The sequence below is a fragment of the Pyrgilauda ruficollis genome, unplaced genomic scaffold (genome assembly GCF_017590135.1).
Source record: "Pyrgilauda ruficollis isolate IOZ18807 unplaced genomic scaffold, ASM1759013v1 scaffold57, whole genome shotgun sequence".
Taxonomy (NCBI): domain Eukaryota; kingdom Metazoa; phylum Chordata; class Aves; order Passeriformes; family Passeridae; genus Pyrgilauda; species Pyrgilauda ruficollis.
In genome coordinates, this window is record NW_024527377.1 from 7,728,153 (window position 1) to 7,755,245 (window position 27,093).

Genomic DNA, 27,093 nt, shown 5'->3' on the forward strand with positions numbered 1-27,093 from the left:
GTTCTGCCTGTGGCTGCTGTGCTCTTCAGCATCCACTGCAAATCAGATGTCCCATCTTTAGGGTACGAATCTGCAGCGATTAGGAGCAGGAGGAGGATGCTTTGCCCTGCCACACCTTGGGGGCAATCTCTCTGTCACTGCCTGGAGGGATGAGCTCATGGTGTGAGAGCTCCTCTTTTAGAGCTGCTTTCCTTCCAAAGCATGTTTATTTTGAACTGAAAATGAGATAACTCTGTTCCTATCCATTTCCAGCATTAACCCTTGGGTTGCTGTTTTCTGTTTCCTCCCACCTGGCATTCTGCAGCACCTTTCCCATCACTGACAAGATTCATGGACAGCACCAGTGTCCAGAGGATCCTGATGTCCCCGACAGATCCAGCAGCAGCTCAGGTGGAGGAGCTGCCACTCTGCGTTTTAGCTCTGCGGAGGGGAGCTGTGTGTTCATGCCCAGGAGGATGGACAGTGCCTGGCACCCTGCTGGCACCAGGGTGTGTGGCCAGGGCACTGTGGGGCCCTGGGGTGCTGGTGTCCCCTGGGAGAACTGGCCTGGCCGTGTCCCCACTAGTTGCCCTCATCTGGGTATTTTTAGAAGCAAAATGTTGTTTAGTTGTAGAAGGAGAAGGGAGGGGAAGCTGGGTGGCAGCGATAGGGCAGCTCCTTCCGCGGGCAGTGCCCGTGCAGCTCCAGCCACCAGGGCCAGACCCCTCTGAGAGTCACCACTGGCACCCATCCCAACCCCATCCCACCGGGAACCTCTGCTGACTCCAAAGCTCACTCCGTGAGCCTCCCACACGGGGCCAGCAGGCACAGTGCTGGCCCAGGGATCCTCACTGCTGCCAGTGCCCCCACCCCATCCAGCCCCCCACCCCATCCAGCCCCCCCAGAGCCCAGCTCAGCTGCACCCACCCTGACAGGGGCTGTGAGGGCTGGCAGGGGCCAATGTTCCTTGAGCTCCAGCTCCCAGGCGCCAGCAGCTGTTTTTAGCCCAGAGAAAGTCCAATGTTTTGAGATTTTCTATTTTGAGCAGCAAAGCTGAAGAAGTGGAGCAGCCCCTGACCTCTGGGTGTCTGTGCAGAGCGAGGCAGGCAGCCAGGCAGGGGGGGTGTGGGGCGGTTTCTGCCCCCCAAGGGGGATGTGGTTGTCCCTGGGTCTTCGCCCCACAGCTGCCTCCGTGGCCTCTTGCACGTCAGGCTGTGCTGGAGCCTGTTCCCATGCGATCCCATCTCTCACACTCTCCCAAGGGGGAACAGCCTTTCTGGCTCTGGGATATCATTCCTCCTTTCCCTCCTGCAGCACAGTACAGTCCCTGAGCAGGATGTGGGGTGTTCCACGCCAGACCTGCAGCCCTTGTACCCCACCGTGGGTACGTGTGTGCCCTCACAGAGCCCCCAGCACAGCTGGCATGTTCCCAGAGGGGACAGAGAGGCACAGGGCTGCTGTGGTGGCACAGCCAGCTCAGCCCAGTGCTGGTGACGCTGCCACGGGGAGGGTTTTGTCTCCTCACAGCAGCCATGGGGTCTATCCCCTACACAAGAGAGTGCTGGGGGACACAGACATTCATCTGAGAGTGGGTGCCACAGCAAGTTGTCACCACCACTGCTACAAGGCACATGTGTGGGGTGATGTGGGTGACAAAAGGTGCTGGCACTTGGTGCCTCTTTCTGGGCTCCCTGGAGGCAGACACCAGCCCCAGGCACAGGATTTGGTCTCGTTTTATTCAATCCTGCATTTCCAGAAGCACCTCGAGCTGCACACTGGCACTGCCATCCAGGGTCTGTGCTGGGGCCAGGTGCCGTGAACACTGAGCAGGGCTGGGGGCCGTGTCCCTGGTGTCCCAACGTGTCCCTAAGTGCGGTGCCGGTGGGGGACGGCGAGGAGCCGGCGGAAGGCAGCACGGAAGTCCCGGTTGAAGAGGGTGTAGATGAGCGGGTTGACGCTGCTGTTGCAGTAGCCGATCCAGAAGAAGAAGTTGAAGAGGGGCTTGGAGACACGGCAGCCCTGCCCACAGAGAGCCCCCAGGCTGTAGGTGAAGAAGAAGGGGAACCAGCACAGCACGAAGGCGCCCATCACCACAGCCAGCACGACGGTGAAGCGCCGCTCCCGCGCCCGCACCAGCCGCCGGCGGCACAGCAACATGCTCTGGTGCTGGCTCCGGCGGCGCCATCTCAGCATCCCAACGCCCGACACCTTTCCATCGCCGCTGGCGGGGCGCGGGGAGCGGGCAGCGAGCAGGGCGGCCATCCTCCGGGCAGTCAGGCGGTAGATGCGGCAGTACACGGCGACCATGACGAGGCAGGGGACGAAGAAGGAGGCGGCGCAGGAGGCCAGCACGTACCAGGTCTCCTGGCTCAGCTGGCACTCCCGCCCGCCCGGCCGCGGCCGCAGGAGCGGTGGCAGTGCCACCAGAGCCGCCGCCGCCCAGACCGCCCCGATCATGCCCTTCACCCGCCGCGGGCTGCGGCGCAGGTTGAGCCGTGCCGCCCGTGTGACGGCCCAGTAGCGGTCGAGGCTGATGGCACAGAGGTGCCCGATGGACGCGGTGCAGAGCAGCACGTCCAGCGCCAGGTACAGGCTGCACCACAGCCCACCAAAGTACCAGTAGCCCATCACCTCGTTGGCCAGCGAGAAGGGCAGGACGAGGACGGCCACCAGGATGTCTGCCGAGGCCAGGGACACGAGGAAGAGGTTCTGTGGGGCTTGCAGAGCCCGGCTGGTGGAGATGGCCACCACCACCAGAGCGTTGCCCACCAGCGTGGCCAGCAGGACGGACAGGGCTGCCAGCAGGATGAGCCCCGTGGCTGCGGGTGAGTGTGGGGCACTGCCGGCGCCGCTGCCGTTACCAGAGGTGTTGGGAAGGGCGCTGGCTGGCTCCATGCTGGCCCGGCCCCTCAAGCAGATGAAGCCCCATGGAGCTTTCCCCCACCCTGCTCACCGGTCCCGAAGCGGCTGCGGGCACAGTCCCAGCATCGCTGAGTCCCCAGGGGGTTCTCCCGGCTGCCACCACTCCTGCACGGACCCGGTCTGGTGGCGAGGTCGTCCTGGCCCAGTGGTTGCCTGGCTGGGCATGCAGGACAGCGGCGGTGCTGGGAGCACCGAGAGGCTCCCACGGCCGCGCTGCTGGCTCTGCTGGTCCCAGTCCGGAGGAGGGCGGGCGGGAAGGAGGGAAGGAGGGAGGGAGGGAGGGAGGGAAGGGTGGGCCGATATCACTGGCAGGAACCCAAACATCTGTGGTCAGTGGGAGAAGCTGTTATTGCCACTTAAAGGGTCCCTTCAGGGTCACCATGGGAGGAGGGCTCCAGCCACGGGTGCCAAGGTGCCTGGTGCTGCAGGGGCACTGCCCAACCGTGCCGAGTCATCATCCTGCTGATCCCAGCTCAGCAGCACCGCAGCAGCCCAGACGTTGTTTGGCTGTCCCGTGCTGTGCCTCGATCACTGATGTGCTGCTGTGGCACACAGTGTGGCACCATGGACCCTGCCAGCTCAGCCCTTTGGGGACAGGGCAGGGGGAAGAAGATGCTGCCTGTGACAGCTCAGTACAGGTGTCTACAGAGCTCGGGGTTTAGCTGTGGCATCATCACCATGTGCCCCAGAGCACCAGCCGAGTGCTTGGTGTGTCCCCAGCACCAGCTGGGCTGAGCAGTGGTGGTGTGTGGGGTACCTGTGACAGCAGGGTTTGCAGAGAGAGGACCCAGAGACACACACAGGGACATCAGCACTCCCCCTTTATTAGACACCAGCTGAGCAGGGACGGTGGACACCAGCGGCCGCAGGAGCAGCAGCCCGGCTGTGCACTGCCAGCTAGAGCCGTGTGGCACCGTGCGGGAGCGGGCGAGGGGAGCCCACCCGCGTGGTGGGGCTGGGCATCTCCTCGGGGTAGGAGAGGGCAGGGTTGTCCAGCCCCAGCCTGGCCTTGTCGCGGGGAGCGCCCTCGGGCTCCTCCCAGCCCTCGGGGCTGCGGCAGCGGTCGGTGCAGCACAGCGTGGCCTGGGTGATGGCACGGTCCAGGGGCTGCAGCGAGTGCATCCAGGCAGGGAGGAAGTCCCAGGTCTGCAGCCACTTGGGCAGGCGCCCGGGGCTGTGCGCCTGCAGCGCGTTCACCAGCCCCACGAAGAAGAGGAGGCCGAGGAAGGGCGCGCCCACCCCCACCAGCGCCCGCCAGCCCGCCATGGAGATGCCGAAGATGAGGGAGGGCAGCAGGAGGAAGCAGATGATGAGGTAGAGCACAGCAAACCAGCGGTACTTGGCCGTGCGCTCGCCGAGCGCCTTGGCCATGCGGATGGGCAGGCGGGTGAAGGGCAGTGGGTACCACAGCAGGATGCCCGAGATGTTGAAGAAGAAGTGGCACAGAGCAATCTGCAAGGATGGCATCCCCATCAGGCCGGGCACGTGGGCATCCCCCAGCCCCTGCCCTGGCCCGTGACCCCATCCAGCCCAGCCACGGCCCCAGGCTGACTGTACCTGGAAGGAGCTGGCCAACTTGTCCCCTGGGCTGGCCAGGGCAGCCAGGATGGCAGTGGTGGTGGTGCCAATGTTTGAGCCCAGGGTCAGGGGGTAGGCACGCTCAATGCTGATCACTCCCAGGCCTGTGGGAGAGACACCCTGTCACTCCTGGCAGTGCCATCCCCATGCTCTCCCAAGGGGGCACAGCTCCTTTTGTCCCTCCGAGTGCTTTAGCACCCACAGGGCTGGGGATGGCACACGGCAGGGGATGAGGAGTGGGTGGGACTCACCAATCAGGGGTGTGATGGCCGAGGTGAAGACAGAGCTGCTCTGCACCACGAAGGTCATCCCAGCACCCACCACCATGGCGAAGTAGCCGGTGAGCCAGCTGAGCGGGTGTGGGAGGTCTGCCACGGCATGGCCACGGGCATGGACACAAACAGGGACATGGCCACGGCCACGTCAGGGCTGGGGGTCAGGGGCAGCCAGGGACAGGTCTGAGGATGGCAGGTGGAGATGGGCATGGGTGGCCATGTGGCATGCGGTCCCCATCCTACTCACCAGTGTTGATGACCTTCTGGATGGCTTTGGCCACCTGCCCCTTGAGCAGGGAGTTGAGGAGTTTGACCAGGAGGATGAGGCAGGTGCAGAGCACGACAAGGGACCCGGCCAGCAGCACCAGCCCCACGGCCAGGTCAGGCAGTGGTGTGTCGGTGAAGAGGTGCTCACCTGCCCCACAGCACCGCTGGACAAGGGGCTGGGGCTGGCCCGGCCCCGCTCACAAACCTGCCCCCACAGACAGCCCCACACCTGGCCCAGCAGAACATCTCCCAGCCCTGGCCCACATCGTGACTGCAGCACTTCTCCATCGCACGTACAACCCCCAGCCCCACCTGCACCTCCCCAGCCCCATGCCCTGTGCCCCAGCCCTGCCCAAGCCTTCCACACCCACTCACACTTCTTCCTGGTGACGTTGTGAAGGACCTCAATGCTCTTAGTGCTGCAGTGGCCGGGGGATGTGCAGTTTGGGGGGGGCCCAAGCCCCACAGTGGCCATCTGCAGGGAGAAGGTGGGCTACAGCTGGCTCCACAGTGTCCTCCACCAGTCCTTGCCCACCACCCATCCGTGGGAGTGTTTGGTGGTCCCAGCAGGGCCACGGGCCCCTCACCTGTGGGGTGTCAGGTCCACACCAGACGCGGATGAGGCTCCGGTTGCGCAGGCTCTCATCCCCTGTCGCGATGCCCGTGATCACAGACTTGTCCAGCTGCAACAACACACGTGTTGGAGAGGGCACCTGAGGGCTAACAGCACCCACAGGCTGGGGACATCTTCACTGGCATGGGGACACCACTGCCAGCCTGGGGACACTGCCATCAAAGGGGCACCAGTGCTGGGGACATCACCACCAGCCTGGGGCATACCACACTGGCATACATAACAGCTGAGGAGACCTGGATGATGAGCTTGGTGAAGGGCTCTGTGATGATCTTCAGCAGGTCAGGGGCATCTTTCCCACTGCGGATGTTGAAGGTGGCCACAACCAGGCGGGTGACGTGGTGCAGGTACCCACTCACCACCTCCAGGGGCAGCAGCACCAGCACGGACAGCCAGTTGAAGCAGTCGTGCACCGTGGCACCAGCGAAGGCCCTGTGCAGAATGAAGGAGCCCGTTGGCATGGGGTGGTCCTGAGGAGCAGCCCCCAGCCCCAGAAGTGTCCTCTGAGCCACCCAGCTCTCACCGTTTGAACTCGCTGCGGTCGCCAGCCTGCATGAGGGCCACGATGGTGTTGGTGACCGAGGTGCCGATGTTGGAGCCCATGATGATGGGGATGGCAGAGCGCACCTCCAGCACTGGGGACAGAGAGACCTGCTAGCCTTGCATAGGCTGGCTCAGGGTGATCCATCCAGCCATCCTCTCCCTCAGCCTCAGGTCCCCAGCAGCATCATGGGCACACTCACACCCTGAGGAGACCATGCTGACGATGATGGAGGTGGAGGTGGAGGAGCTCTGCACCAGCACGGTCACCAGGATGCCCACCACCAGCCCAGCCACTGGATTGGAGAGGATGGCGTTGTCCTTGAAGATGTCCCCCGCCACCTTACCTGTAAGGGAATGTGAGCACAGGCTGCTGGCACTGCCAGTGCCACCAGGTTCCTGGGCATCCCTGCCACCCTACTACCTCCAGCCAGCTGGAAGGCAGAGCTGAGCACGTCCAGAGAGCACACGAAGAGGTACAGGAACCCAAACATCAGGGGCACCTTTAGAAGGGAGACACAGAAGGACTGGACCCTGGCCCAGCACCCGAGCTCTGTGCAAGACAAGAGAGAGTGTTAAACTCCTGCTATGGCATGGCCCTGGCTCCCCAGGCTCCTACAGCCTCATGCCATTCTCATGGCTCCTGGCAGCACAGGGCTCATGTCCCTTGCTATGCCACCTGTCCCAGGATCCCCTCCATCTCCTCCCACCCTGGAGTGCCTTGTTCCAGCTGTCCCATTGTCCCTCAGTTCTTCCCACGTCACCCCAGGACATTGAGGGTCTCTCCACCAGCACTCCCCTCCCAACCTGGCACCCCACAGTCCTGGCACCCAAAGTGCCCCAGGTGCCTCTGTCAGATCCCAGGGGTGTTCCCCAGCCCAGGTGCTGTGAGACCCCCACCCCCATGGGTCTCACCTGGCCTCTGCAGCTCGTCCAAGCCCAGCCGGTGCCCCTGCCAGGACAGCGCGTCCAGCTCGTACCGCTCCCGGCCCTCGCGCCGGCGCCCCGGGGAGCCGGGGCAGGGGAAGCCATGCTCAGGGCAGGGCACAGCGCTGACCGTGAAGGGGCAGCTGTGGGCACCCGGCAGCCGGTGCAGGGCTGGGGAGAGAGGGCACCCACGTTACAGCCCTGTCCTGGCAGGGACCTCCCTGCAGAGGAGAGCCCAGCGTTGCCTGGGCAGGGTCTGGCCAGAAGCAGAGCTGAGGAGGAAGAGGAGGAGGAGCAGGAGGAGGAGGAGGTGGGCTGGGGCACCTACCTTGGGGGCTGGGGCAGTAGGCGAACTGTGGCCCGTGCACAACCCTTCCTCCCCGCACCGGGCAGCGGCCGGGCAGGACTGGGCTCTCCGTCCGGTAGGGCAGCATCGCTCCTGCTGAGGCTGAGCAGAGGTGGCCTTGTGTCACCACAGCTGTGCTGCACCAGCTGCCACGTCCCCCCAGATCCCTGCAGCGCTGGCACCACTGAGGAGCACCATCCCATCATCTGTTGGTCCCCTGGGCCGCCAGCTGCTGCTGTGCCACCTCAGCGAGCTCCCAAAGGGCAGGCAGGGCAGGCAGGGCAGGCAGGAAGGGGACTGCTCCTGCCCAGGGTCCAGCTCACCTGGGGCTGGCCGGGCACTCAGGGCAGTGCCACTTCCACATGCCACATCCACGCGTCCCTCCAGCGAAGTGGTCCGTGGGGCACCACGGCCCTTTATACACACGCCAAGAGCAAAGTCTAAGGAGCCCCGTGTCGCCCCTCGCCTCCTCTCGCCGCTCACCTCCTCCCCAGAAATTCCTGCAGTTAATGGGTAACCCCCGCCACATCCTGCGGCTGCTGCGGGCCAGGGCACTGCTGGAGCCCAGTGCCCGAGAGGTGATGCTGGAGGAGCCTCGGCTCTCCGTCATTTGGTGCCAGGTGGTTCATCCACTGCACGAGAGGAAGAGGAGGAGGAGAAGGGCTTGGTGCTGGTGCTGCTGGGGTATCACCAGCCAGAGGTGAGGCCATGCTCACCTCAGTGCCATCACAGCATCAGCCATGAGGGATCAGCTCTGCCCAGGGCACGATGTCCTTACTTCCAGAGTGTTGGAGATGGCTGATGCCAACACTGGTGTGATCTCCATGTCCTGCCACTGGTGGTGAGGGTGGCACACAGCCGGGCTCTGCCCGTGCCAGCAGTTTGGTGTGGGGCAGCCAGCAGTGCTGAGGGCTGTGTGGGGCAGAGCCTGCATCTCCCTGGCAGCACATCTCCCCAGCACGTGCGGTGGGTGAGCAGGAGAGGAGCGAGGCCAGCGCTGCCGTCACCACCTCCTCGGCCCTGTTTATCATTACCTGCTGCTTACACACCTCCAGCCAAGTTTCCATCCACCCACAGGACACCCAGCAAGCTTATGTCCACAACTGCCCAGGGCAGAGACAGTGGCCAAAGGCTCCTCCAGCCCTGTGCCTGTGGGAGTAGGCACAAGAGGTGTTCCATTGCCACATCCCCATTTCCCCAGGATGAAGCACTGCCAGCACCCATCACCATGATGAGCCAGGTGCAAATGTAAGGGAAGATCCCTTGGGTACTCCAGGGGGACACTCAGGGACAGCCTGGGGACACCTGTGCCCCTGCTGGAGCATCACTGAGCCACCTCCAGTGAGTCACAGGCTGATGGAGCTGAATGCCCGGGAGCTGGCACAGCAGGGGACATGTCCTGCCTCCGCAGGGCCTGGGGACTCTTCTGTCCAGGGGGTGCAGCCAGTGTGCAGAGGGTTGGTGTCCGCACTTGCCCCGTGCCCAGGGGCTCTTGGCCAGCTGCCCCCACAATCATTAACCCAGTGAGGCCCTGGCAGCTCTGGCTGTCACTCATTGACAGGGTCGGGGCTGAAGTCCTTGGCCATGCCGGCCCTGCAGCTTCCCCTACTCCACCAGCAGTGCTGGGTAAACAAGATCCTGGCACTGCCCCTTGCTGCCAGTCAGGGTGGCACGGCAGCCCAGGGCTGGCCCCAGTTCTGCCATGGCCCTAGGAAGGCTCTGTGGGGGAGAGGGGGGTTGAGGGGACATTGCTGCTGGGAAAAGCACAATCCAGCCCTGATGACAGAGGAAGGAAAGAAAGGTGCATCCAGGCAATGCTCTTTATTTCCCCTGGTTCCACAGCACAGACAGAACTGAGCAGCATCACAGAGACACAGGGGGGCTCTGACTAAGGCCACAGGGCTGCAGATGGCCATGCCCCCATCTCTAGGCAAGCCTGGGGGCCCTGGGTCACCCCTCTGCCTCTGGCCAGGCAGTGGTGATGGAGTGGTTACCCAAGGCACAGGCAGGAAGGGCTCCGGCACGTATGGACTGTGGAGGGATCTCCTGGCTGCTGTTGGGGGAATGTCTCCATTGCAGGTTCTGTCTGGGACCTCTGGGGACACCGGGCTGCTGGGCATGGGGACCAGCAGTGCACAGCCAGGACTGGCAGATGGGGCTCAAGGCTCCTGGCAGGAACGACAGGCTGGGCACAGGCTGGGGACGTGCACAGCAGGCTGAGGTGCTCAGCACCCAGGGGTGCTGCATTCTTCTGGCACCAAGCAGAGCTGTCCTGGCAGGCTGAGCACCCCCACCCCAGTGGGGATGGGGCAGGGGGGAGATGGGGACTTGCTCCTGTCTGGCCCTCAGCAGCCGCCCACGCAGGATCTCCGGCGGGGAGGAGGAAGGCTTTTTTGGCACCATCTGCTGGCTCTGCCTCTGGCTGCCCCGGGCAGGAACCGTGTGCCCTGCTCCAAGCAGTGCTGCTGTGGCAGGATCAGGCCAGCTCACGCAATGCAGACGTAACAGCCTGCCCGGGGCACAGCCTGGCAGGGCCGTGCTCACCCTCCCCAGGAAGGGTGGACTTGCAAATCAACAACGGGGCAGCCCTGTTCCCACGGGGCAGGGACTGGATCTGGCTCTGAGCTCCGGGCACATGTTCTCCTGACCCTGCCTGCCCACAGCACCGGAGTTCAGGACTGGAGCCTGCCTTTCCTCCCCACCCACCCTGTCTATCCTGCACACCCTGCAGTTGGAAGGGAGCTTTCCCCACCCAGACAGCGAGTGGGGCTGTGGCAGCCCGACACAGGCAGGATGTGCTGGGCAGGCAGCTCTGCTGCAGGCAGAGGCACTGGGCAGGACAGTGCCAGGGATGTTGCAAAGTGCTTTGCAACGAGGGTTCAAACTATGTACAAGAGTCCCTTGATGTGCACCGGGATGTGGCCCCACAGAGGGGCATGGCAGTTGCTCAGCCACTCACAGCGACACGACATGACAGCTTGGGACAGGACGTGGATGGATCTGCAGTCCAGGCAGTGTCAGCGGTGCAGGGCAGGGCCTGTCGGGCCCCTCTTGAACCCCAGCATGGCCTGGGGGTGCCACGTGCCAGGACTCATCAGAGCTTGTGGTCCAACGAAGGCTGAGCCAGCGCAGGCTCTTCCTGAGGGCAGCTGCTTCCCTCAGAGCCAGCCTGAGGGGCACTGGGCTGATGTGACCCCTCACAGGCACTGTTGTCCTGCACAGGGAGCTGCAGGAAGTCAGGCAGGACCAGGTCCTCCTTAGAGAGCAGCCCACGCTGGTCGTTGGCCCGGCAGCTCTGGGCACGGTTCAGCAGCTCCACCAGCCCTGAGGAAATGCAGATCATGCACCTGAGCCAGGCACTGGGGCTTTGTCCCAACACCTCAGCTGCCCTCTCCATCTGATATGACCCTGAACGTGTCCCATGCACAGCACCAGCACCCTCTCTCTGCTCCACGCCAGACCCCAAGACCCCACAGCCCATTCCCAGCTTCATGGGACCCTGCAGCCATCCCCAGCACACCAGGGGCTCTGCATCCCTCAGCCTGTGTTTTGCCCCAACTCCTCAGGATTCAGACACGCCAGGTCTCACCTTCCAGGTCGTACGTGCGCCGGTTGAGGTTCATGGCAGCTGAAGACTGTGGCCTGGAGAAGGAGGAGGGCATCTCCCATCGTGTGTCAGGCTCTGCTCCTGTTGGGCTTCCCTCCTGCAATGAGCAGCCCCAGCCTCAGCCACGGGGCAAGGAGGCAGCACTGCCCTGGGCTGTGTCCCCATCACCCTCCCACAGCCTGGCTCCTGCCTTGGCACCCACTGCCCAGCCCCGTGGCAAGTGCTGGGACCACAGCAGGGCCCGGCTTCCCTGTGGACCATGAGTGTGAACCATGACTGACCTCACAGCAGCTGTGAGGGCATCTCTAACCAGGGCTGGTGGGATTTGATGCTCACCTCACTCCGGAGCAGAGAGGGGGCAGCCGCAGCCTCAGCGCTCCCCATCACTTGCATGTCTGCAAGGGAAGTGATGCTCAGTGCCCCATTCCAGCATCCTGGTGCTGGCCAGGCAGGGACAGGATGGACCCTGTCCCAGGGAGTGGGAGCCATGGTCAGCAGAAAATAGCCTGACCCTCTAAGTGCCCTTCAAGGTGATGTGGCTTGAGGGGACATGGCTTGGGAAGGAGGACACTTTACCTGCTGGTGTTTCCAAGACAAGTTTCTGAGCAGACACTGTGCTGACCAGCTTCTCCAAGTCCAGGATGGCTGGCTCACCTTGCTGCAACAGGAACAGCAGCCAGTGTCACAATCACTGTGGCATGGGAAAGGCAGCCAGGCTGAGGACCCGACTGGGCCAGCACAGGCAACACCCACTGGTCCCTCCCAGCATACAGAGGGATGTCACAGCCCATCCCCAAAACAGTGATTGTAGGAGCTCACAGGCTGCCCCCAGCACACACTACTGCTCCCCACTACCTGCTCAGAGCCAGCAGCCCCTGGCTGAGCCCCAAACCCAGGGCTCCCCCCAAAGCACGGGGCTGGCCCCAGCTCACCCTGCGCAGCCGCGCCTGCTCCACGCTCACGCCGTACTTGCCCAGCACGGGCTGCAGCGCCTCCCGGATGCGCTTGGTTGACTTGGCCGTGATGCGGATGGTCTTGTTGAGGGAGGAGATTTCCAGGCTGCAGAGGGGGAGAAGAGGTGGTTGCAGGCAGGAGCAGAGCCAGGGCACTCTGGATTGCCTGGGGGACTGGGTTTGAGGCACTGTGGATGGCCAACAGCATCAGCCCCAAAGCTCCCACTCACTCAAAGCTTATCCTGTTCTCCAGCTTCACCTCCTGGTCTGCCAACACGGAGCACTCCTGGTCCAGCACCAACGCTTTCTGCAAGAGACATCAGGAGAGGGCCAGCAGAGTGGCAAAGGGATGGTTTGGCTGGCAGACACCCTGCTCCCCCCTGCCTGCCCTACCTGCTCATTCCCCACCAGGAAGACCTTGATGTCGGGGAGGCTGAAGCCGCGTTTCTCACATATCCCTGCCAGCATGTCCCGGATGGAGTGGCCGGGCCGGACAGCGGCCAGCGAGGCCGTGCCGTCGGGCAAGTACACGCAGCAGTACTTCATGGGTTTGGCTGGCAGCTCTGCCTCGCTGCCCCCCAGGCTCTTCTGCTGGCCCTGAGGGAGGGATGTGGTAGGATGAGCCCAGCCAGAGGCAGCGTGGTGCCGTGCATTGGCGTGGTGCCCACTCACCTCCGTCCAGGGGCTGGCGGCTGTGCTGCCCGAGGACAAGAAGCCCAGGTCCAGGCTGGCTGAGGAGTTGAGTGAGCCCTGGGACTCCCTCCACAGCATGGCGCTCCTGCTGCCTTCTCCCCCATCTAAGACAGACAGAGGGACAGTGGTGGGGATGTGAACACCCCTGAGGGTGGCGTGGCCCCTCTGTCCTGCTCAGCAGGGCACCCACCTGCCCAGGACGGCTCCCGCCGCTCTCCCTTCCTGAAGGAGCGCTGAAGGCTGCGGTTGGCACTGCTGCCCGCTGTCTCCACGCCCAGTGGCAGCGACTTGCCCAGCTTCAGCTTCGTCTTCTGGGGTGAATTGAGCAGCATCTCAGCATGGCAACACCTGAGGTTTCCCCTTCCCTTTCCCTAGTCCCCTCACTGCTCGTCTGTCCTCAGCCTGGGGTTGAGCAGCAGGGAAGGGACCCAGCACCACGGGGACATGTCCCCATTCCTCTTTCCCCCTCACTCACCTTGCTGAGGTCAGGAGGGGGGCTGCTGCTGCGGGAGTGGGGCCGCAGGTCAGGCAGGGGCTGGCCCTGGCTCTCTGCCTGCAGGCAGGCCTGGTACAGTGGGGATTTCACAAAACGTGTGTAGCTGTCAAACTTCATCAGGTTGAAGATCTGGAAAGGGAGGATGTGTGTGCTTAAGACCCCTGCACACCTCCAGGCTCTGGCCATTGCCCCACGGCAACAGCAGTGATGGTGACATGTGGGGTGGTCCCACAGCCCCCATCCTGTGGGTGGGGCTCAGGTGCTGCCATACCTGGAGCTGCTGGATGCGAAACATGTCTGGGGAGGGGGTGGCCAGCATGTCCTCCCCAATCCAGGCCTGCTTGTCAATGTTCACAGGACTGACTGAGTGGCTGGAGAGGAACTCATCGTAGATCCGCCGTGCCTCCTGGGCCAGCTGAGGGGACAGGAGGCCAGGCTGGGACCAGCAACCCCCTCCTCTATACCACACCAGGGGAGCCCCCTGCTCACCCCACAGAGACACTTGAGCCCTGAAGAACCAACCTGCCCCGGGGCCAGCTCAGCACCTGGACTTCAGGACCAAGCTCTGGGCACAACACACCAGTGTCTGCACAGAGGTATAACCTCAGGGAGGAACCATCCCCTGCAGCCACCTGGCTCTGTCCCCATGATCCCCTGTCTAGCTCTGCCCTTGGTCTTGTCTGTCCCCCCAGAAACACCCTCTGGCAGTCTTGGGCTGGGGGATCAGGGAGCACATCCTGCTCTGTGGGGCAGGCAGTCCCAGCCATGGCTTTTCAATACACATTACATCCATCTCCTTATTCCTTCTGCAAGAGCCCCCAGCCTGCTCAGCCCCCCAGAAAAGGGGTCTGCCAGGACCCCTGGACATGCAGCTGGACAGCTCTGCCCTCATCCCTCCCAGCAGCTGTGAGCAAAGCTGCCCAGAGCTGGTACCTGCTGCGTGTCACTGGCCGGGATCTGCTGGAAGCGCTCACATGCCTGCCAAAAGTAGACGTTTTCAGCACTGAACTCCTTCTTGAGGAACTCCTGCAGGGCAGAGAGATCTGCTGGTGGTGGCACTGTGCCTGTGGGACAATCAGTGTCCAAGAGTGGACGGGGGCAGGGGCTGAGCTCTGGGCTGTGACACTCACAGTGAAGTAGGTGACAGCCACACGGTCCTGCAGCAGCGTCTCGAAGGATTCAGCCCAGCTGACCACAGAGCCCTGGCTGGATCCACACGTGGCTGCTGGGCCTGGCAGGCTGTTCACACTGTGGTTGCTGCCACGGGCCCGGGAGGCATTTAACTCTGAGAGAGAAAAGGGGTCAGTCCTGGTTGTCTCCCTGTCCCCTGATTTCACCCACCAGCACCAACAGCCCTCCATCTGCCCCATCTGGATCAGACCTGGTGAGTGCTGGGTAGGGAACATGAGGAGCATCACGGTGGCATCCTTGGAGGATTGAGCACCAGGATGCTACAGCTGGCACTGCCAGTGCTGGCAGTTGTGCCCACCCTGGGTGTCACTGTGACTCCACCTGTGACTCATCTCCTGGGGTAAGACAGCCATGGGGAGGGCACCCAGCGAGCAGGGAAAGCGGAGTGGAAGGGGACACAGAGGGCACACAGAGTGGAGGGAAGCTTGGAGGATGGGCAGAGGTGCCTGAACCCACTTTCTCTATTCCTCTGGCCAAGAGGGAGGACAATTCCAACATGTGGAGGGCACAGAAAATGTCATTTCCAGCTCCCAACCCTGAGGAAACCCCACCTCGGGGAAACCCAGGGTGACTATGTGTTCAGAAAGATGGAAGTTCCCAGGGGCAACCCCAGCTTTGGAACTGGTTTGACTGGTGTGCAGCTGGAAGCAGGGGGTCATTTGCAAGAGAAGGTAAGGGTGTAGAAGCAGTGCTGTCCTGGAAAAGCTGGCAGGAATAGATGAGGTGTGTCAGGCTGCTCCTTTGCCAGGCTCCCCCTACTTATCCTCCTGGTGGTCTAAACCATGAGTAACTGGGGCCAAGACAGTTAAATAAACCATCTGAGATATCCAGTGCACAGTCAGACCAACAGACAGACTCCCTTACAGAATCTGGGCCTGGCTGGTACCCAGCTTCTCCTTGCCCCTGGAAGCCACTCAGCCCCCAGCACCCCAAAGTGCCAGCTGAGCAGCCAAAAGGAGGGGCAGGCACCGGGGGCCATGTGGGAGGGATGGGGGGACACGGCCAGCGCTGGGCAGAGGGCTCAGCCCTGCACCTGCCCATGGCACAGCCTGTGCTGACACAGGACCTCGCTGCCTGCTGGCTCCCTGCCCCTGGCACCAGGCTGCCTGTGGGCTTCCCCCTCCCCTGAAGATGATGCTGGCCTCCTGTCCCAGGGCAAAGAGCAGCCTTACCTCCGTCCGACACGGCCGGGCCCTGTGGGAGTGGAAAGAAGAGAGGTGAGAGGGGTTACATGGCATCTGCTGGCCTGGTGGAGTGCAGGGCAAGCCCAGAGCAAGAGACACTGTCAGCAAACCCTGCTCTGGTGTTACCTGCCCTGTGGCAGAGGCAGGACACAGGACGTCCAACCCAGGGCAGTGAGGAGAGAGTTACAAAAGGGGTACAGCCTTTCTCCTACCTCTCCACGGCCTAGGGCCAGGCCAGCAATTGGAAAAGGGCAGCTGCTATCAGATGTAACCCTGCCACCCAAACAACAGGGGAGGAGAGAAGCAGCCTCCACGGCACAGGAAGAGGAGGGGAGGAGGGGAGGGAAGGAAGGAAGGACAACCACAGCCCCAAGTAGGCAAACTGCCTGTTCCCTCCTTCCCTGGAGCCTGGAGCTACCGGAGGGCAGATGCCCAAAAGCAGGGACCAGGTGCTGCCAGCCATGGGCACAGCAGGACAGGATGTCCTGCAGCACCCGCTGGGCACCCCAGACAGCAGCCCTGAGGATGGAGTAGCCAAGCAGGGAGATGGGCAGAGCCTCTGAAGCCAAAATCCAGCCACACACTCGCTGCACGGTGCTGTGTCTCATCACCTGCTCGGGGCCACACTGAAGTGGTGCCCAAATTCGAGTGGTTCCCCTGGCCCAGCCGCCCCGTGCCCCCCAGCCTGCCAGCCCCACACAGCTCCCGACTGTCTCCATGCCAGGCCCGCTATCCCAGCCCTGCCTTTCCCTGCTACCCCACCCCACATTCCTCTGCCGTGTCTCTTCCCCCAGCCCCACATCCCTCTATCCTGCCAGCTCTGCGCTCCTCCCGTCCATCCCCGCTGCCCACACCCACACAGCCCCTCAGACACCAGCACTGCTGACTGCTGTGACCCCATCCCCGTCCATCACCCAGTGCCACACGTGTCCTTACAATGCTGCCCAAGCCCCACAAACCCCCGCTGCTCACAGCCGGCCCCACACGTGCCCGTTACCCAGCCCCAGACCCCGCTGCCTGCCCTAAAACCCTCCACAGCTCCGCCTGCTTTGGATACCCATCCTGCCCTGCCTGCCCAGATGCCCACACCCTCCCACCTGCCTGGTTCCTGACTCCACACATCCCTGTGTGCCCGTTATCCGCTCCACACCCCCGGCCCGCCCTGCCCGCCCATCACCCGGTACCGAGCTCCCCGCCGCGCCGCCGGCCGGGGCAGCCCCGCGGGTGGGGACCGGCGGCCCGGGCACTCACCATGCGCCCGTTGTGGACCACCAGCAGCTTGCCCTTGCCCTGCATCCCTGGCTCGGCCCGGCCCGGCCCGGCCCGGCCCGGCGCGCTAGGGGCGCGGCCCGCGGCCCCGCAGCATCCCCGGCCGGCGGCGCGGCTCTCCCGGCCCGGCCCGGCCCGGCGCTCCCGGCACTACCACACTACCGCTTTCGGCTCCCACAGGAAGTGTCACCATGGGAACCGAGACCGCAGCGGGGGGAGCGGGGCCGCCCGCCCGCCCCGCGCCGCCGGCACCGCCCCGGCGGACACCGGCTGCAGCTCCGGGCCGGGAGCCGCCGCTTCTCCGTCCCCGTCTGCATCTGCATCCACATCCGTTATCCCGTTCCCATCTGCATCCCTGTTTCCCATCCCCATCCCATTCATCCCCCATCTGCATCCCTGTTTCCCATCCCCATCCCTGTCTCCATCCACATCTACACCCGTGACATGCGCCCGTTGTGGACCACCAGCAGCTTGCCCTTGCCCTGCATCCCTGGCTCGGCCCGGCCCGGCCCGGCCCGGCGCGCTAGGGGCGCGGCCCGCGGCCCCGCAGCATCCCCGGCCGGCGGCGCGGCTCTCCCGGCCCGGCCCGGCCCGGCGCTCCCGGCACTACCACACTACCGCTTTCGGCTCCCACAGGAAGTGTCACCATGGGAACCGAGACCGCAGCGGGGGGAGCGGGGCCGCCCGCCCGCCCCGCGCCGCCGGCACCGCCCCGGCGGACACCGGCTGCAGCTCCGGGCCGGGAGCCGCCGCTTCTCCGTCCCCGTCTGCATCTGCATCCACATCCGTTATCCCGTTCCCATCTGCATCCCTGTTTCCCATCCCCATCCCATTCATCCCCCATCTGCATCCCTGTTTCCCATCCCCATCCCTGTCTCCATCCACATCTACACCCGTGACCACATCCCCATCCACATCCCTGTTCCCAAACCCATCCCAGTGTCCATTCCCAGCACGGCTGGGGTCACCACCCCGTTGTCCCCCTCTCCACAGCCTGAGGGGGCTCCTCCCGGCCATCAGGTCACCCCAGGGAAGGGGGGTGCAGGGGCAGGGGGACATCAGCAGGCCCAGCACACGCTGCCAACAGCCTGGTGCCACTCGCCCTGGTCACAGAGGGTGTGGGGCTGGCCCCAGGGCCAGCGTTTGGGGAGGGCTGCCCGTGCTGTGCGTGCCAGCAGAACCTGGCACAGAGGAGCAGTGGACGTGCAGCTTGGAGTCACCAAACTGATGCCTAAGCAGTTTTGCCCATCTCCTAAAGTCGGGGTTCCATGTTGATCAGCAACCACAAACCAGTGGAGGATATTTTCGGTTATTTGTTAGGAAATCTCAGTAACTAACAGTGCAGGATAAACCGCAGAGCACCATGGCAACCCGCTCAGGGAAATGCTAATAATGGGGATGTAAGGTGGGTGATTAACCTATCAAAAGCAGAACCCTAACATTAAGTTGGGTGCAGATCTATGCAGAAAAAAATGAAGCTTTCCCACCATGAGCAGGCAAAAAAGCAGAGCACCACAGGCAGCCACAGACCTGGCAGGGTCTCTGGGTGGGGAGAACAGAGGGTGGCACCTCTGGCTGCCCCTCTGCCCCCTGCCACTGCATGGAGCAGCAGTGGGATGAGGGCTGATCATGCTGCTCCCCTCTGCTTTGTTGGAGTGTGGCTGTGTTGTTTGGCTTGGCTTTGCCACCAGAGTTATAAATAAAAATGTCTCTCCAAGAGTGCGTGACTCACGGTCCTCACCACAAGGATAACCTCTCTGCTGGGAAACCTGATCTGAGGATGGAACTGCAGCATGCAGGAATCAAAGACATCGCTTAATTAATGCACTTAATCCAAACGGAGAACAGATGAGCCCCTCACCCCACCTGGGTTGGGGGTGGGCTGCTGGAGAATGTGTCTGAGCCCCTCTGGATGCCTGTCCTGTGTCATCCCCAGCTGCTGACAAGCCAGCCCTCAACCTGCTCCAGGGCCTGGTGGTTTCCCTTGGGCAGCAGCAGGGAGCTGTGGCAGTCGCTGACGTGGCCTCAAGCAAGCTCAGCAATTTCTTCTGCCACCCTGCAAGGGGACAGCTTGTGGGTGCTGCTGTTGCCTCAGCGTGAGGTATCCCAGGGTGTGAGGCTGTGCCAGCACTGTGCCTGGGCACGGCATCCCCCCAGGCTGGGACCCCTGCCCCATGGGGACAGGGACGTGCTGTGCCCCAGTGCCCCAGCCCGGGGGGACCTGGTTTATCCCGGGGGTAGGCGACGGTGGGGCGACAGCTGGCTGGAGGATTTGCCGAGGGCATTATTTAATGCTGTGGGTAAATGGAGGAACAGCAGCTAATTCCGGAGCCCGTAATCCTCTTCCTCCCCCGGGGACGGGGAGCGTGTCAGTCACGAACCCACCGGCGGGCCCCGGGGACGAGCCCCCGGCAGCTCCCCAGGCGGTGCCGCGGGCCGGAGCCACTCCCGGACCATGGGTGATGTGCAGAAGGTAAGCGGGGTTCGGTGACACCCCACCGGCTCCAGGGGGGAGCGCAGCACCAGCTCTCAGGGGAGGTGCAGGAGGGCTGGCGGAGCAGGGCTCTGCCTGGGGCATGTCCCCCCCAGCGTGCCCAGGAGCTGGGAGTGGTCCCAGGGCTGGCACACCGGGAAGGGGGGAATCGGGGCTGGGCAGATCTGCTGTGGGGCCACCCCGAGCCTGAACACCTTGGGAACTGGGCCTTGATGCTGGCTCAGGCCACAGACACAAGGTACCCAAAGCCAAGAGCGTGCCCAGTTCCCCCCTCCCAAACCAGGGACCCGGCACCCCACAGGGCTCCCCTAGCACTCCCTGCCCCCAGGGGCTGCTCTCTGTCATCCAGAAGCTGAAGGGATCCCCGGAGCAGGAGCTCCGCATCGTCCTGCTGGGGCTGGATAACGCGGGCAAGACGACGCTGCTGAAGCGCCTGGCGTCCGAGGAGGTCAGCACCATCACCCCCACACAGGTAGGGGCTGCTGGGGGCCACGGGCGGGGCGGAGGGCGCAGTCCCACCCATCCCCTGGGTGACGCTGGGGTTTGTGTCCCCGTGCAGGGATTCAACATCAAGAGCGTCCAGTCCCACGGTTTGAAGCTGAATGTTTGGGATATCGGGGGGCAGCGCTCCATCCGCCCGTACTGGAAGAAGTACCTGGGCAGCACAGACCTGCTGGTGAGTGGGGCAGCACCCCCAGCCTGTGCACGCTGTGTGGGCCCCACAGAAGGGCTGTGCAGCCAGGCAAGGAGGAGCCCCTGACTGTCCCTTTTGTCCCCACGGCAGATTTATGTCATTGACAGTGCCGACCAGAAGCGTTTCGAGGAGACAGGGCAGGTATGAGTGGGTGAGGGGTGGCTGTGGGGTCCTGGGGCTCAGATCTGTATGGCACCAGCTCTTTGGGGATGAGGGGAAGCAAAGCTGCTCTGAATTATGGGGCAGTGCTCTGCAGAAAGGCTCAAGATCTCAGCAGGCAGAGATGCCCCACTCCATGGCCCAGCAGCTCCCCCTGAGCTGGGATGCTCCAAGGAGGGGTGGCAGTCCTTGGTGAAAGTGACCCCTCATCCCCAGCCCTCATCCCACCCCCGTTAGTGATATGGCCAAACAAAGGTTTATGGGTAGTACAAACCCTGGGAATGAAGCTCTGAGAGGAGAAGGTGAGACTCCAAGTGCCAGCCCCGGCTGTTCCAGCACCAGACGGTGGTGTGGGTGTGCCAGACAGCTCGGGACTGCCAGGAGCCTCCTGCAGCTGCTGCCCTTTGCCCAGGGCTCTCAGTGCTGGGAGGATTTCAGTCCTCAAGTAGCCTGCATGTGGCTCCTGGGCTGATGGAGCTCCAGGAGGTGAAGCTCCTTTGGTAGCTTCTCTCCCTTGGAATGTCAAGACCTCACAGCTTCCTTATCTGCCATGAGCACCAGAGAGGAGGGATAAGGCATTTGGAGGGCTGAAGTGTCCAGCCCGTGCTGGCTGGCTCAGTGGAGGAGGACAGCAGCCCTGGGAGAAGCTTCTCTCTTGGCAGGAGCTGGCAGAGCTCACGGAGGACGAGTCCCTCACGGGGGTCCCGCTGCTGGTGTTTGCCAACAAGCAGGACCTGGTGACTGCAGCACCCGCGGCTGAAATTGCAGAAGGGCTGAGCCTGCACACCTACCGGGACCGGGAGTGGCAGATCCAGGCCTGCTCGGCCCTGTCTGGGGAAGGGGTGCAGGTAGAGATGGGGGCCTGTGGGCTCTGCAGAGCTGGGAGAGGGCCCAAGGGCCTGCGCTCACATCCTTCTTCCCTCCAGGATGGGATGAACTGGATTTCCAGCCACATCATGAACAGGAAGAAGTGAGAGTTGCAAAGTGCCAGACGGGACTGAGCTGCAGGTCCCTACGCCACGGCCAACCCCCCTGGTCCCTCGGCTCCCCCCGAGCCTCGGCTGGGCCCTGAGCCTCAGACTGCCATGTTCGGATGATTTTCCCACCCACTCTTCCACTAATCAATCAGCTTCCTCTCCCTGCCTCCTGGGCTTCCACGGGCTCCTCACACCCCCGACTCCCCTGCAGCCCCCGTGCTGTTGGAGGGAAGCACGTGTCCCACCGTGCTGAGGGCTTGCACACCTCCAGCATGAGAACCTGCCCTGGACTTGTCCATCCACACTGCTGTCACACCCTGCAGGGGCTGCTGTGACCCCAGGCACCCCGGGCACCCCGACACGGCGCTGGCTACACCGCCAGGCACCGAGCGCTGTGTCCCCCTGTGCTCCCGCAGGATGGGACTGCAGCTGCTCGGGAAAGCCAGAGTCAGAGAGTCCCCATGTGCGCACAGAACTCGGGACAAGCACGAGGACAGGACCAGTCACCACCGGAGGGATCTGCCCGCTGCCAGCGGGGGCTGCTCTGTGCCACCGAGGGGTCCCTGTACCCCTGGGTTGGTACCACACGCGCTGTGTCCCGACGTGCGGGGCTGCTTTCGCCTGGCTCGGGCGCCCATCCGGAGGGCCGGGAGATTCCACTCCCGGGCCACCACGGCTGCCGTGGCGGAGGGATGGGGGAGACCTGCGGGAGCGGCGCGGGGGCTGCCCTGCCACCCTCAATAAAGCTGCTGTCACCTCCGCGCTGCCTCGGCCTGTGCTTCCTGCTCTGCGGCCCGGCGGGGCCCGTGGGGCTGTTCCCGAGCCCGTTGTTCCCGAGGGGCCATTGCTCCCGAGGCCGCTCCCGGGGCCCATCCGGGACCCGTTCCCGAGGCCGTTCCCCGGGCCCTTGCCGGACCCGGTCCCGAGGCCATTCCCCGGGCCCATTGTTCCCGAGGCCGTTCCCCAGGCCCATTGTTCCCGAGGCCATTCCCCGGGCCCATTGTTCCCGAGGCCGTTCCCGAGGCCCATCCCGGGGCCGTTCCCGAGCCCATTGTTCCCGGACCCGTCGGGGCGGGTCACGTGTCCCGCGGGCGGCACGAGCCGCGCACGTGAGGCGGTCCACGGAAGGCGAGCGGACTACACCTCCCGGCACGCCCCGCGCCGCCGCGCACGCGGAACGCACGCCGGGAGGCCGTTCGGCCCCCTCCTCCCGCCTCCCGCCGCACAACGGGAGCTGCGCGCCTCGCTGTCCCCGCCCTTCTCCTCTGCCATAGGCGGGCACTGATGTAGCTCACGCATGAGGGCGGGACCACAGTGAATGCGGGTTTCTAATTGGCTGCTGCTGTTGTGAGGCGGGGCTGAGGGCGGGGCGCCGGAAGGCGGAAGCGGAGCATGGCGGCGGGTGCGGGCGGGCTGGTGGCGGCGGCCGCGCTGCTGTTGGCCCTGGCCGGGCCGCGCCCGGTGCCCGCCGAGCTCACGGATGGCAACAGCGAGCACCTGAAGCGGGAGCACTCGCTGATGAAGCCGTACCAGGGTGAGCGCGGGGCCGGGGGGACGCTCGGGGCGCCCCGCGAGCGGCCCGGGCTGATCCGCGCTCTGTTCGCTCCTTGGCAGGCGCGGGCTCCGCCGCGATGCCGCTGTGGGACTTCACGGGCAGCACCATGGTCACCAGCCAGTACGTCCGCCTGACGCCCGACGAGCGCAGTCGGGAGGGCTCCATCTGGAACCGCGTGGTGAGAGCCGGGGCAGGGCGGGCGGGGGTCGGGGCGGCCCTGGCGCCTCACGCCCTGACGCCGCCGGGGGTTTCTCCCACAGCCCTGCTTCCTCAAGGACTGGGAGCTCCACGTCCACTTCAAGATCCACGGAGCCGGCAAGAAGAACCTGCACGGGGACGGGCTGGCGCTGTGGTACACGCAGGATCGCCTGACGCCAGGTCGGTGCGGGCGCGGCTGGCCCGAGCACACGGCCTGTCCCGGGAGGCGGCTGGCCAGCGACGGCTCTGAGCTCCCCGCTGGTTTCGCTGGGCTGGGGTGACGTGTCCCTGTGTTCTGCCCGGGCAGCAGGTGCCCTCAGCCAGCTGCTTGGCAGTGAGCAGCTGTTACAGCTCAGCACTCTCTGAGCGCACATTCTCACCTCCTTCCGTCTCTTCCTGTCTCCGCTCCTCTGCCCTGTTCCAGGTCCTGTCTTTGGCAGCAAGGACAACTTCCACGGACTGGCTATTTTCCTTGATACCTATCCCAATGATGAGGCAACAGAGGTGAGTGGTCCAGGCAGCTTGTGCAGTGCCCAGTGTTCCCTTCCGGCTCCAAGTGCTTCTCACCTGATCCAAGGAAAAGTCCCTAGCTGGGCATGGTCTGCTCTTCTTGTCCTGGGAGTTGGTAAAAAGAAGAGTTTGGGTGCATTAATGGAGATAAGAAGCTTCTTGCTCTTTCTTGTGCTGCTCTTGGCTGCACAAATGTTTCCAAGGCATCTCTGTGCAGGAGAGCAGGCACAGAGCTACTGTAAACCCAGCACCATCTGCTAATATTCATCCTGAGTGTCATTCCCTGACCTCTGTGCATCCCATGATGTTTCTGCCCTTATTTTCTCTTTGCAACCTGTGTGTGCCTGAAAGAAATTCCTGGGCTGCCTTTTTGCTCCAGAATTCCCCATGGCCATGGGACAGATCAGTCCTGTGAGGGCTGGGGATCCTTTTCTTCTGTCCTGCTCTGTGTCTGTGGATCTCATTATGGTCCAGTCAGAAAACAAAATTGTGCTTTGGGGTCTGTACCATCAAAACCATGATACTTCAGTCATAAGCATCTGGAAATGACCCATCTCCCTGTTGTCTTGATGCTCTTGGGAGGTGAATTCCTGCCTCCAGTTATCCTCTCCTGGTGTAGGTAATCCACAGATCACAAAGCCTTGCGTGTGGTTTTGCTGCTTATGTAGATTTCTGTCCATTCTGGGTCTTGTGCCCTGTTATCACACTTCTTGTGTTCAAAGAACAACTGGATGTGGCACTCAGGGCTAGCTGACAAGGTGGGGATTGGTCACAGGTTGGACTGAATGCTCTCAGAGGTCTTTTCCAACTGAAACAATTCTGGGATTTTTACCCAGCCACTCTGCAAGTGTGGGAGAGTCTGATTGCCTTGGCCGTGGAGTACAGGGTGGGTTGAATCAACAGAATTACAGCATGGGGGTCTTGAAATGGCAGCTCAGGAAGGGTGGCTGTGCTTTAGGCAGCTCTGGCTGTGTTCAGGAGCAGCTTTAGGTGGAGCAGCAGCCGTGCTCATCCCGTGCTCCGTGCCTGACCGTGCCCTGCTCCCTCTGCGGGCTCTGGCCGTGCCCCGGGAGCTCCCACAGCCCCTGTCTGTCCCCACAGCGTGTGTTCCCCTACATCTCAGCCATGGTGAACAACGGCTCCCTGAGCTACGAGCACAGCAAGGACGGGCGCTGGACGGAGCTGGCCGGCTGCTCGGCCGACCTGCGCAACCAGAACCACGACACCTTCCTGGCCGTGCGCTACTCCCGCGGCCGCCTCACGGTGAGACCCACGGGCAGGGCTGGCTCCCACCAGCTGCAGGTGGGATTCCAGCCTTGTAGCTGTGATATTTTATGAAAAATCCTTTGCTAGGGTTTTTCTCTTATTTTAGCTGAAAAGCCTCAGAAAAGAAATGTGAACAGTTAACTGTCTGATGGCTGTGGAATGTGGATATTGTTTATCAACAGGTGCATCTGTGATTGGTGCATGTTAGTTGTTTCTAATTAATGGCCAATCACAGACAGCTGGCTCAGACTCTCTAGGAGTCAAGAGTCTTTGTTATCCATTCCATTCTTGTTCTTTCTAGTCTTCTGATGAATCCTTTTCTCTCTATTCTTTTAGTATCGTTTCAGTGTATAATTTTAATATAATATCTATCATAATATAATCAACCGTCTCAAACATGGAGTCAAGATTTGCATCTCCTCACACAAAGCATTGACCATACAGGCTCAGCCACTGCCTCTCTGGCACCTCCAGCTCCAAAAGAGGTGCAGCCAGGCAGGATAATGGCATGCCAAAAGTGGTTGTCTGGAGAGAGTGTGATGTCCCTCACTGGAGATGTTAATGAATCATCTGGACACAATCTGTGTGATTTGGGATGGCTCTGCTTGAGCAGGGAGGTTGGGCCCTGTCCCGTGGTTCTGAACACTGCTGGTGTGACCCTCTCGTGGTTTTGCAGGTGATGACTGACGTGGAAGACAAGAACGAGTGGAAGAACTGCATCGACATCGCAGGGGTGCAGCTGCCAACCGGGTACTTCTTTGGTGCTTCTGCTGGCACTGGAGATCTCTCTGGTGAGAGGGGCTTTGCTCAGGGGAACACGCGGTGGTTGGAGCCTGGATTAGGTGGCCCTGCCTTGGCAGGGGAGTTGGATTTCCAGAGGTCCCTTCCAACCCTAAAAATGTGGTTCTGTGATTGAAACACTGGATGCACTGGATAGTTTCCATTGCTTCCTTTCTCTGGATTGTTCACTGGGCTCTTGAAACCCTTTTGGGACCCATGGCTGGGGAAAGGAGGCACCTGAGAGCTAGGAACATCTTTGGATTGCAGTTTGATATCTGGGGATGAGTGGCTTGAGAGGGAAGGAGACTGGACCTGGCAGAGGACAGTCTGAGGGGTGCTCTGAGTGTGTGGACATCTCAGAGCTTCTGACGGTGTTTGCTGCTCATGGTTGTTCCCCAGACAATCACGACATTATCTCGATGAAGCTGTTCCAGCTCATGGTGGAGCACCCTGTAGAAGATGAGACCGTTGACTGGACCAAGATCGAGCCGAGGGTCAGCCTCCTTAAATCCCCCAAAGGTGAGCCCGTGGGCTTAGGAAATCTCCCATTGGAGATGAGGAGGTTGGGGCTGGACGCTGGAAGGCATTGAAGGCGTGACACCGGGCTGAACTCCACAGGAGCCGAGGTTATGTTGGTCTCTGTAGCTGTTCTTTCCCTTGCAGACAACGTGGATGACCCGACGGGGAATTTCCGGAGCGGGCCGCTGACGGGCTGGAAGGTGTTCCTGCTCCTGCTCTGTGCACTGCTGGGCATCATTGTCTGCGCCGTGGTGGGAGCCGTGGTCTTCCAGAAACGCCAGGAACGGAACAAGCGTTTCTACTAGTGGAGCACCTGTGCCCAAACCCATCTTTTTTTATGGGGAGCTGTAAAAAAAACTGTGGTTTCTAAATGCTGTTTCTGAGAAATACCAGAAGTATTTTCTTACCTGTCTGTTTGGCTGTAACCCCTGCCTGGCCCTTGGCCTCCCGCGGGTTGGACTGAGGGGGGTGATGCCCGGTGGTTCCCCAGAGCTCTGCTGTGGGAGCCTGGAGGTTGCTCCCCGGTTTTTCCAGCGCTCCCCCCGCCTTGCTGGGACTTGCTGTGCTGCCTGGGGCAGGTGTGAACATGAGGGGCTGAGGGGAGGGGGCTGCGAGTGGGCATTAAAGGACTGACACCACCCGTGGCTCTGGCTCTGTGTGATGGGGAGAGAAGGGGGGGAGGATGGGCAGTGCTGGAGGAACTGGGAATGCGGACTCAGCTTGGAGGGCGTGCAGGAGGCAATCCTGGGAGGATCCCAAAGGCTCCGCGGGCGCGGATCTGTGTGTGACCGGGGATGTGCTGAGGTGTCCCCGCGGTTTCCGGAGGAGCCCCGGGGGGGGTGGCGGTGGGACGGGATCTCCCCGGCCGCCGGTCCCGCCCCCGCCCCGCCCCTTGGGCGGAAGAGATCGGGGCCGTGTTTCCGGGGGAGCGGGGGGAGCGGCGGGCGCAGCCAGCGTGTCCCGGGGCCGGGGGCCGGGCGGGCGCCATGGGCCAGTGTATAATTTTAATATAATATCTATCATAATATAATCAACCGTCTCAAACATGGAGTCAAGATTTGCATCTCCTCACACAAAGCA

At 62.7% G+C, this 27,093-nt stretch overlaps 5 protein-coding genes across 7 annotated transcripts; 2 read left to right on the forward strand and 3 right to left on the reverse strand.

Moving 5' to 3' along the window:
* Positions 1-997: 997 nt before the first annotated feature.
* On the reverse strand, positions 998-3,119 carry LOC121361350 (alpha-2C adrenergic receptor-like). The gene has a single exon (XM_041481964.1). The coding sequence runs from the start codon at positions 2,872-2,874 to the stop codon at positions 1,846-1,848; it is 1,029 nt and encodes a 342-aa protein (XP_041337898.1). The 5' UTR covers positions 2,875-3,119; the 3' UTR covers positions 998-1,845.
* A 679-nt stretch (positions 3,120-3,798) lies between these two features.
* SLC34A1 (solute carrier family 34 member 1) lies at positions 3,799-7,817 on the reverse strand. The gene is made up of 13 exons (XM_041481960.1): positions 7,792-7,817; positions 7,451-7,570; positions 7,111-7,293; positions 6,620-6,748; positions 6,399-6,542; positions 6,179-6,290; positions 5,892-6,087; positions 5,609-5,704; positions 5,397-5,496; positions 5,002-5,169; positions 4,731-4,847; positions 4,459-4,583; positions 3,799-4,353 (listed from the first exon to the last, which is right to left on the reverse strand). Exons 2-13 carry the CDS (start codon positions 7,554-7,556, stop codon positions 3,799-3,801), a joined length of 2,031 nt encoding a protein of 676 aa, XP_041337894.1. The 5' UTR covers positions 7,557-7,570; positions 7,792-7,817.
* A 1,457-nt stretch (positions 7,818-9,274) lies between these two features.
* Positions 9,275-17,447, reverse strand: RGS14 (regulator of G protein signaling 14). Of its 3 annotated transcripts, none has more exons than XM_041482203.1 (15): positions 17,306-17,447; positions 15,581-15,603; positions 14,348-14,502; positions 14,151-14,243; positions 13,489-13,632; positions 13,197-13,346; positions 12,912-13,032; positions 12,701-12,825; positions 12,422-12,625; positions 12,259-12,335; positions 12,008-12,134; positions 11,652-11,733; positions 11,412-11,470; positions 11,058-11,172; positions 9,275-10,792 (listed from the first exon to the last, which is right to left on the reverse strand). In XM_041482203.1, the coding sequence occupies exons 1-15, from the start codon at positions 17,347-17,349 to the stop codon at positions 10,563-10,565; spliced, it is 1,749 nt and encodes a 582-aa protein (XP_041338137.1). In that variant the 5' UTR covers positions 17,350-17,447; the 3' UTR covers positions 9,275-10,562. The 3 variants fall into 3 exon arrangements, with proteins under 3 accessions (XP_041338137.1, XP_041338135.1, XP_041338138.1); XM_041482201.1 differs by lacking the exon at positions 17,306-17,447 and adding an exon at positions 16,844-16,977 and having other exon boundaries at positions 15,581-15,602; XM_041482204.1 differs by lacking the exon at positions 17,306-17,447 and adding an exon at positions 16,844-16,977 and having other exon boundaries at positions 10,708-10,815; positions 15,581-15,602.
* A 1,869-nt stretch (positions 17,448-19,316) lies between these two features.
* LOC121361407 (ADP-ribosylation factor-like protein 3) lies at positions 19,317-21,591 on the forward strand. Its single transcript, XM_041482079.1, has 6 exons — positions 19,317-19,334; positions 19,684-19,827; positions 19,915-20,031; positions 20,140-20,190; positions 20,871-21,056; positions 21,135-21,591. Exons 1-6 carry the CDS (start codon positions 19,317-19,319, stop codon positions 21,180-21,182), a joined length of 564 nt encoding a protein of 187 aa, XP_041338013.1. The 3' UTR covers positions 21,183-21,591.
* A 950-nt stretch (positions 21,592-22,541) lies between these two features.
* LMAN2 (lectin, mannose binding 2) lies at positions 22,542-26,651 on the forward strand. Its single transcript, XM_041482141.1, has 8 exons — positions 22,542-22,719; positions 22,800-22,918; positions 23,001-23,118; positions 23,363-23,442; positions 24,550-24,711; positions 25,391-25,505; positions 25,894-26,013; positions 26,158-26,651. The coding sequence occupies exons 1-8, from the start codon at positions 22,578-22,580 to the stop codon at positions 26,316-26,318; spliced, it is 1,017 nt and encodes a 338-aa protein (XP_041338075.1). The 5' UTR covers positions 22,542-22,577; the 3' UTR covers positions 26,319-26,651.
* Positions 26,652-27,093: the final 442 nt, after the last annotated feature.

Bases quoted from the DNA above. Each gene is read 5' to 3' on its own strand.
- RGS14 (XM_041482203.1), bottom strand. From the start codon at position 17,349: ATGCAGGGCAAGGGCAAGCTGCTGGTGGTCCACAACGGGCGCAT. The intron at 13,633-14,150 runs GTACCAGCTCTG...CTGTCCCCTCAG, and splicing joins CGGCCAGTGACACGCAGCAG to CTGGCCCAGGAGGCACGGCG. The intron at 11,173-11,411 runs GTGAGCATCAAA...TGCTCATTGCAG, and splicing joins CCTCTCTGCTCCGGAGTGAG to GAGGGAAGCCCAACAGGAGC.
- LOC121361407 (XM_041482079.1), top strand. The intron at 20,191-20,870 runs GTATGAGTGGGT...CTCTCTTGGCAG, and splicing joins GTTTCGAGGAGACAGGGCAG to GAGCTGGCAGAGCTCACGGA. The intron at 21,057-21,134 runs GTAGAGATGGGG...TCTTCCCTCCAG, and splicing joins TGTCTGGGGAAGGGGTGCAG to GATGGGATGAACTGGATTTC.
- LMAN2 (XM_041482141.1), top strand. From the start codon at position 22,578: ATGGCGGCGGGTGCGGGCGGGCTGGTGGCGGCGGCCGCGCTGCTGTTG. The intron at 22,919-23,000 runs GTGAGAGCCGGG...TTTCTCCCACAG, and splicing joins GCTCCATCTGGAACCGCGTG to CCCTGCTTCCTCAAGGACTG. The intron at 26,014-26,157 runs GTGAGCCCGTGG...TTTCCCTTGCAG, and splicing joins CCTCCTTAAATCCCCCAAAG to ACAACGTGGATGACCCGACG.
- SLC34A1 (XM_041481960.1), bottom strand. From the start codon at position 7,556: ATGCTGCCCTACCGGACGGAGAGCCCAGTCCTGCCCGGCCGCTGCCCG. The intron at 6,749-7,110 runs GTGAGACCCATG...TGTCTTGCACAG, and splicing joins GGACGAGCTGCAGAGGCCAG to AGCTCGGGTGCTGGGCCAGG. The intron at 4,584-4,730 runs GTGAGTCCCACC...TCTCTCCCACAG, and splicing joins GGCCATCACACCCCTGATTG to GCCTGGGAGTGATCAGCATT.
- LOC121361350 (XM_041481964.1), bottom strand. From the start codon at position 2,874: ATGGAGCCAGCCAGCGCCCTTCCCAACACCTCTGGTAACGGCAGCGGC.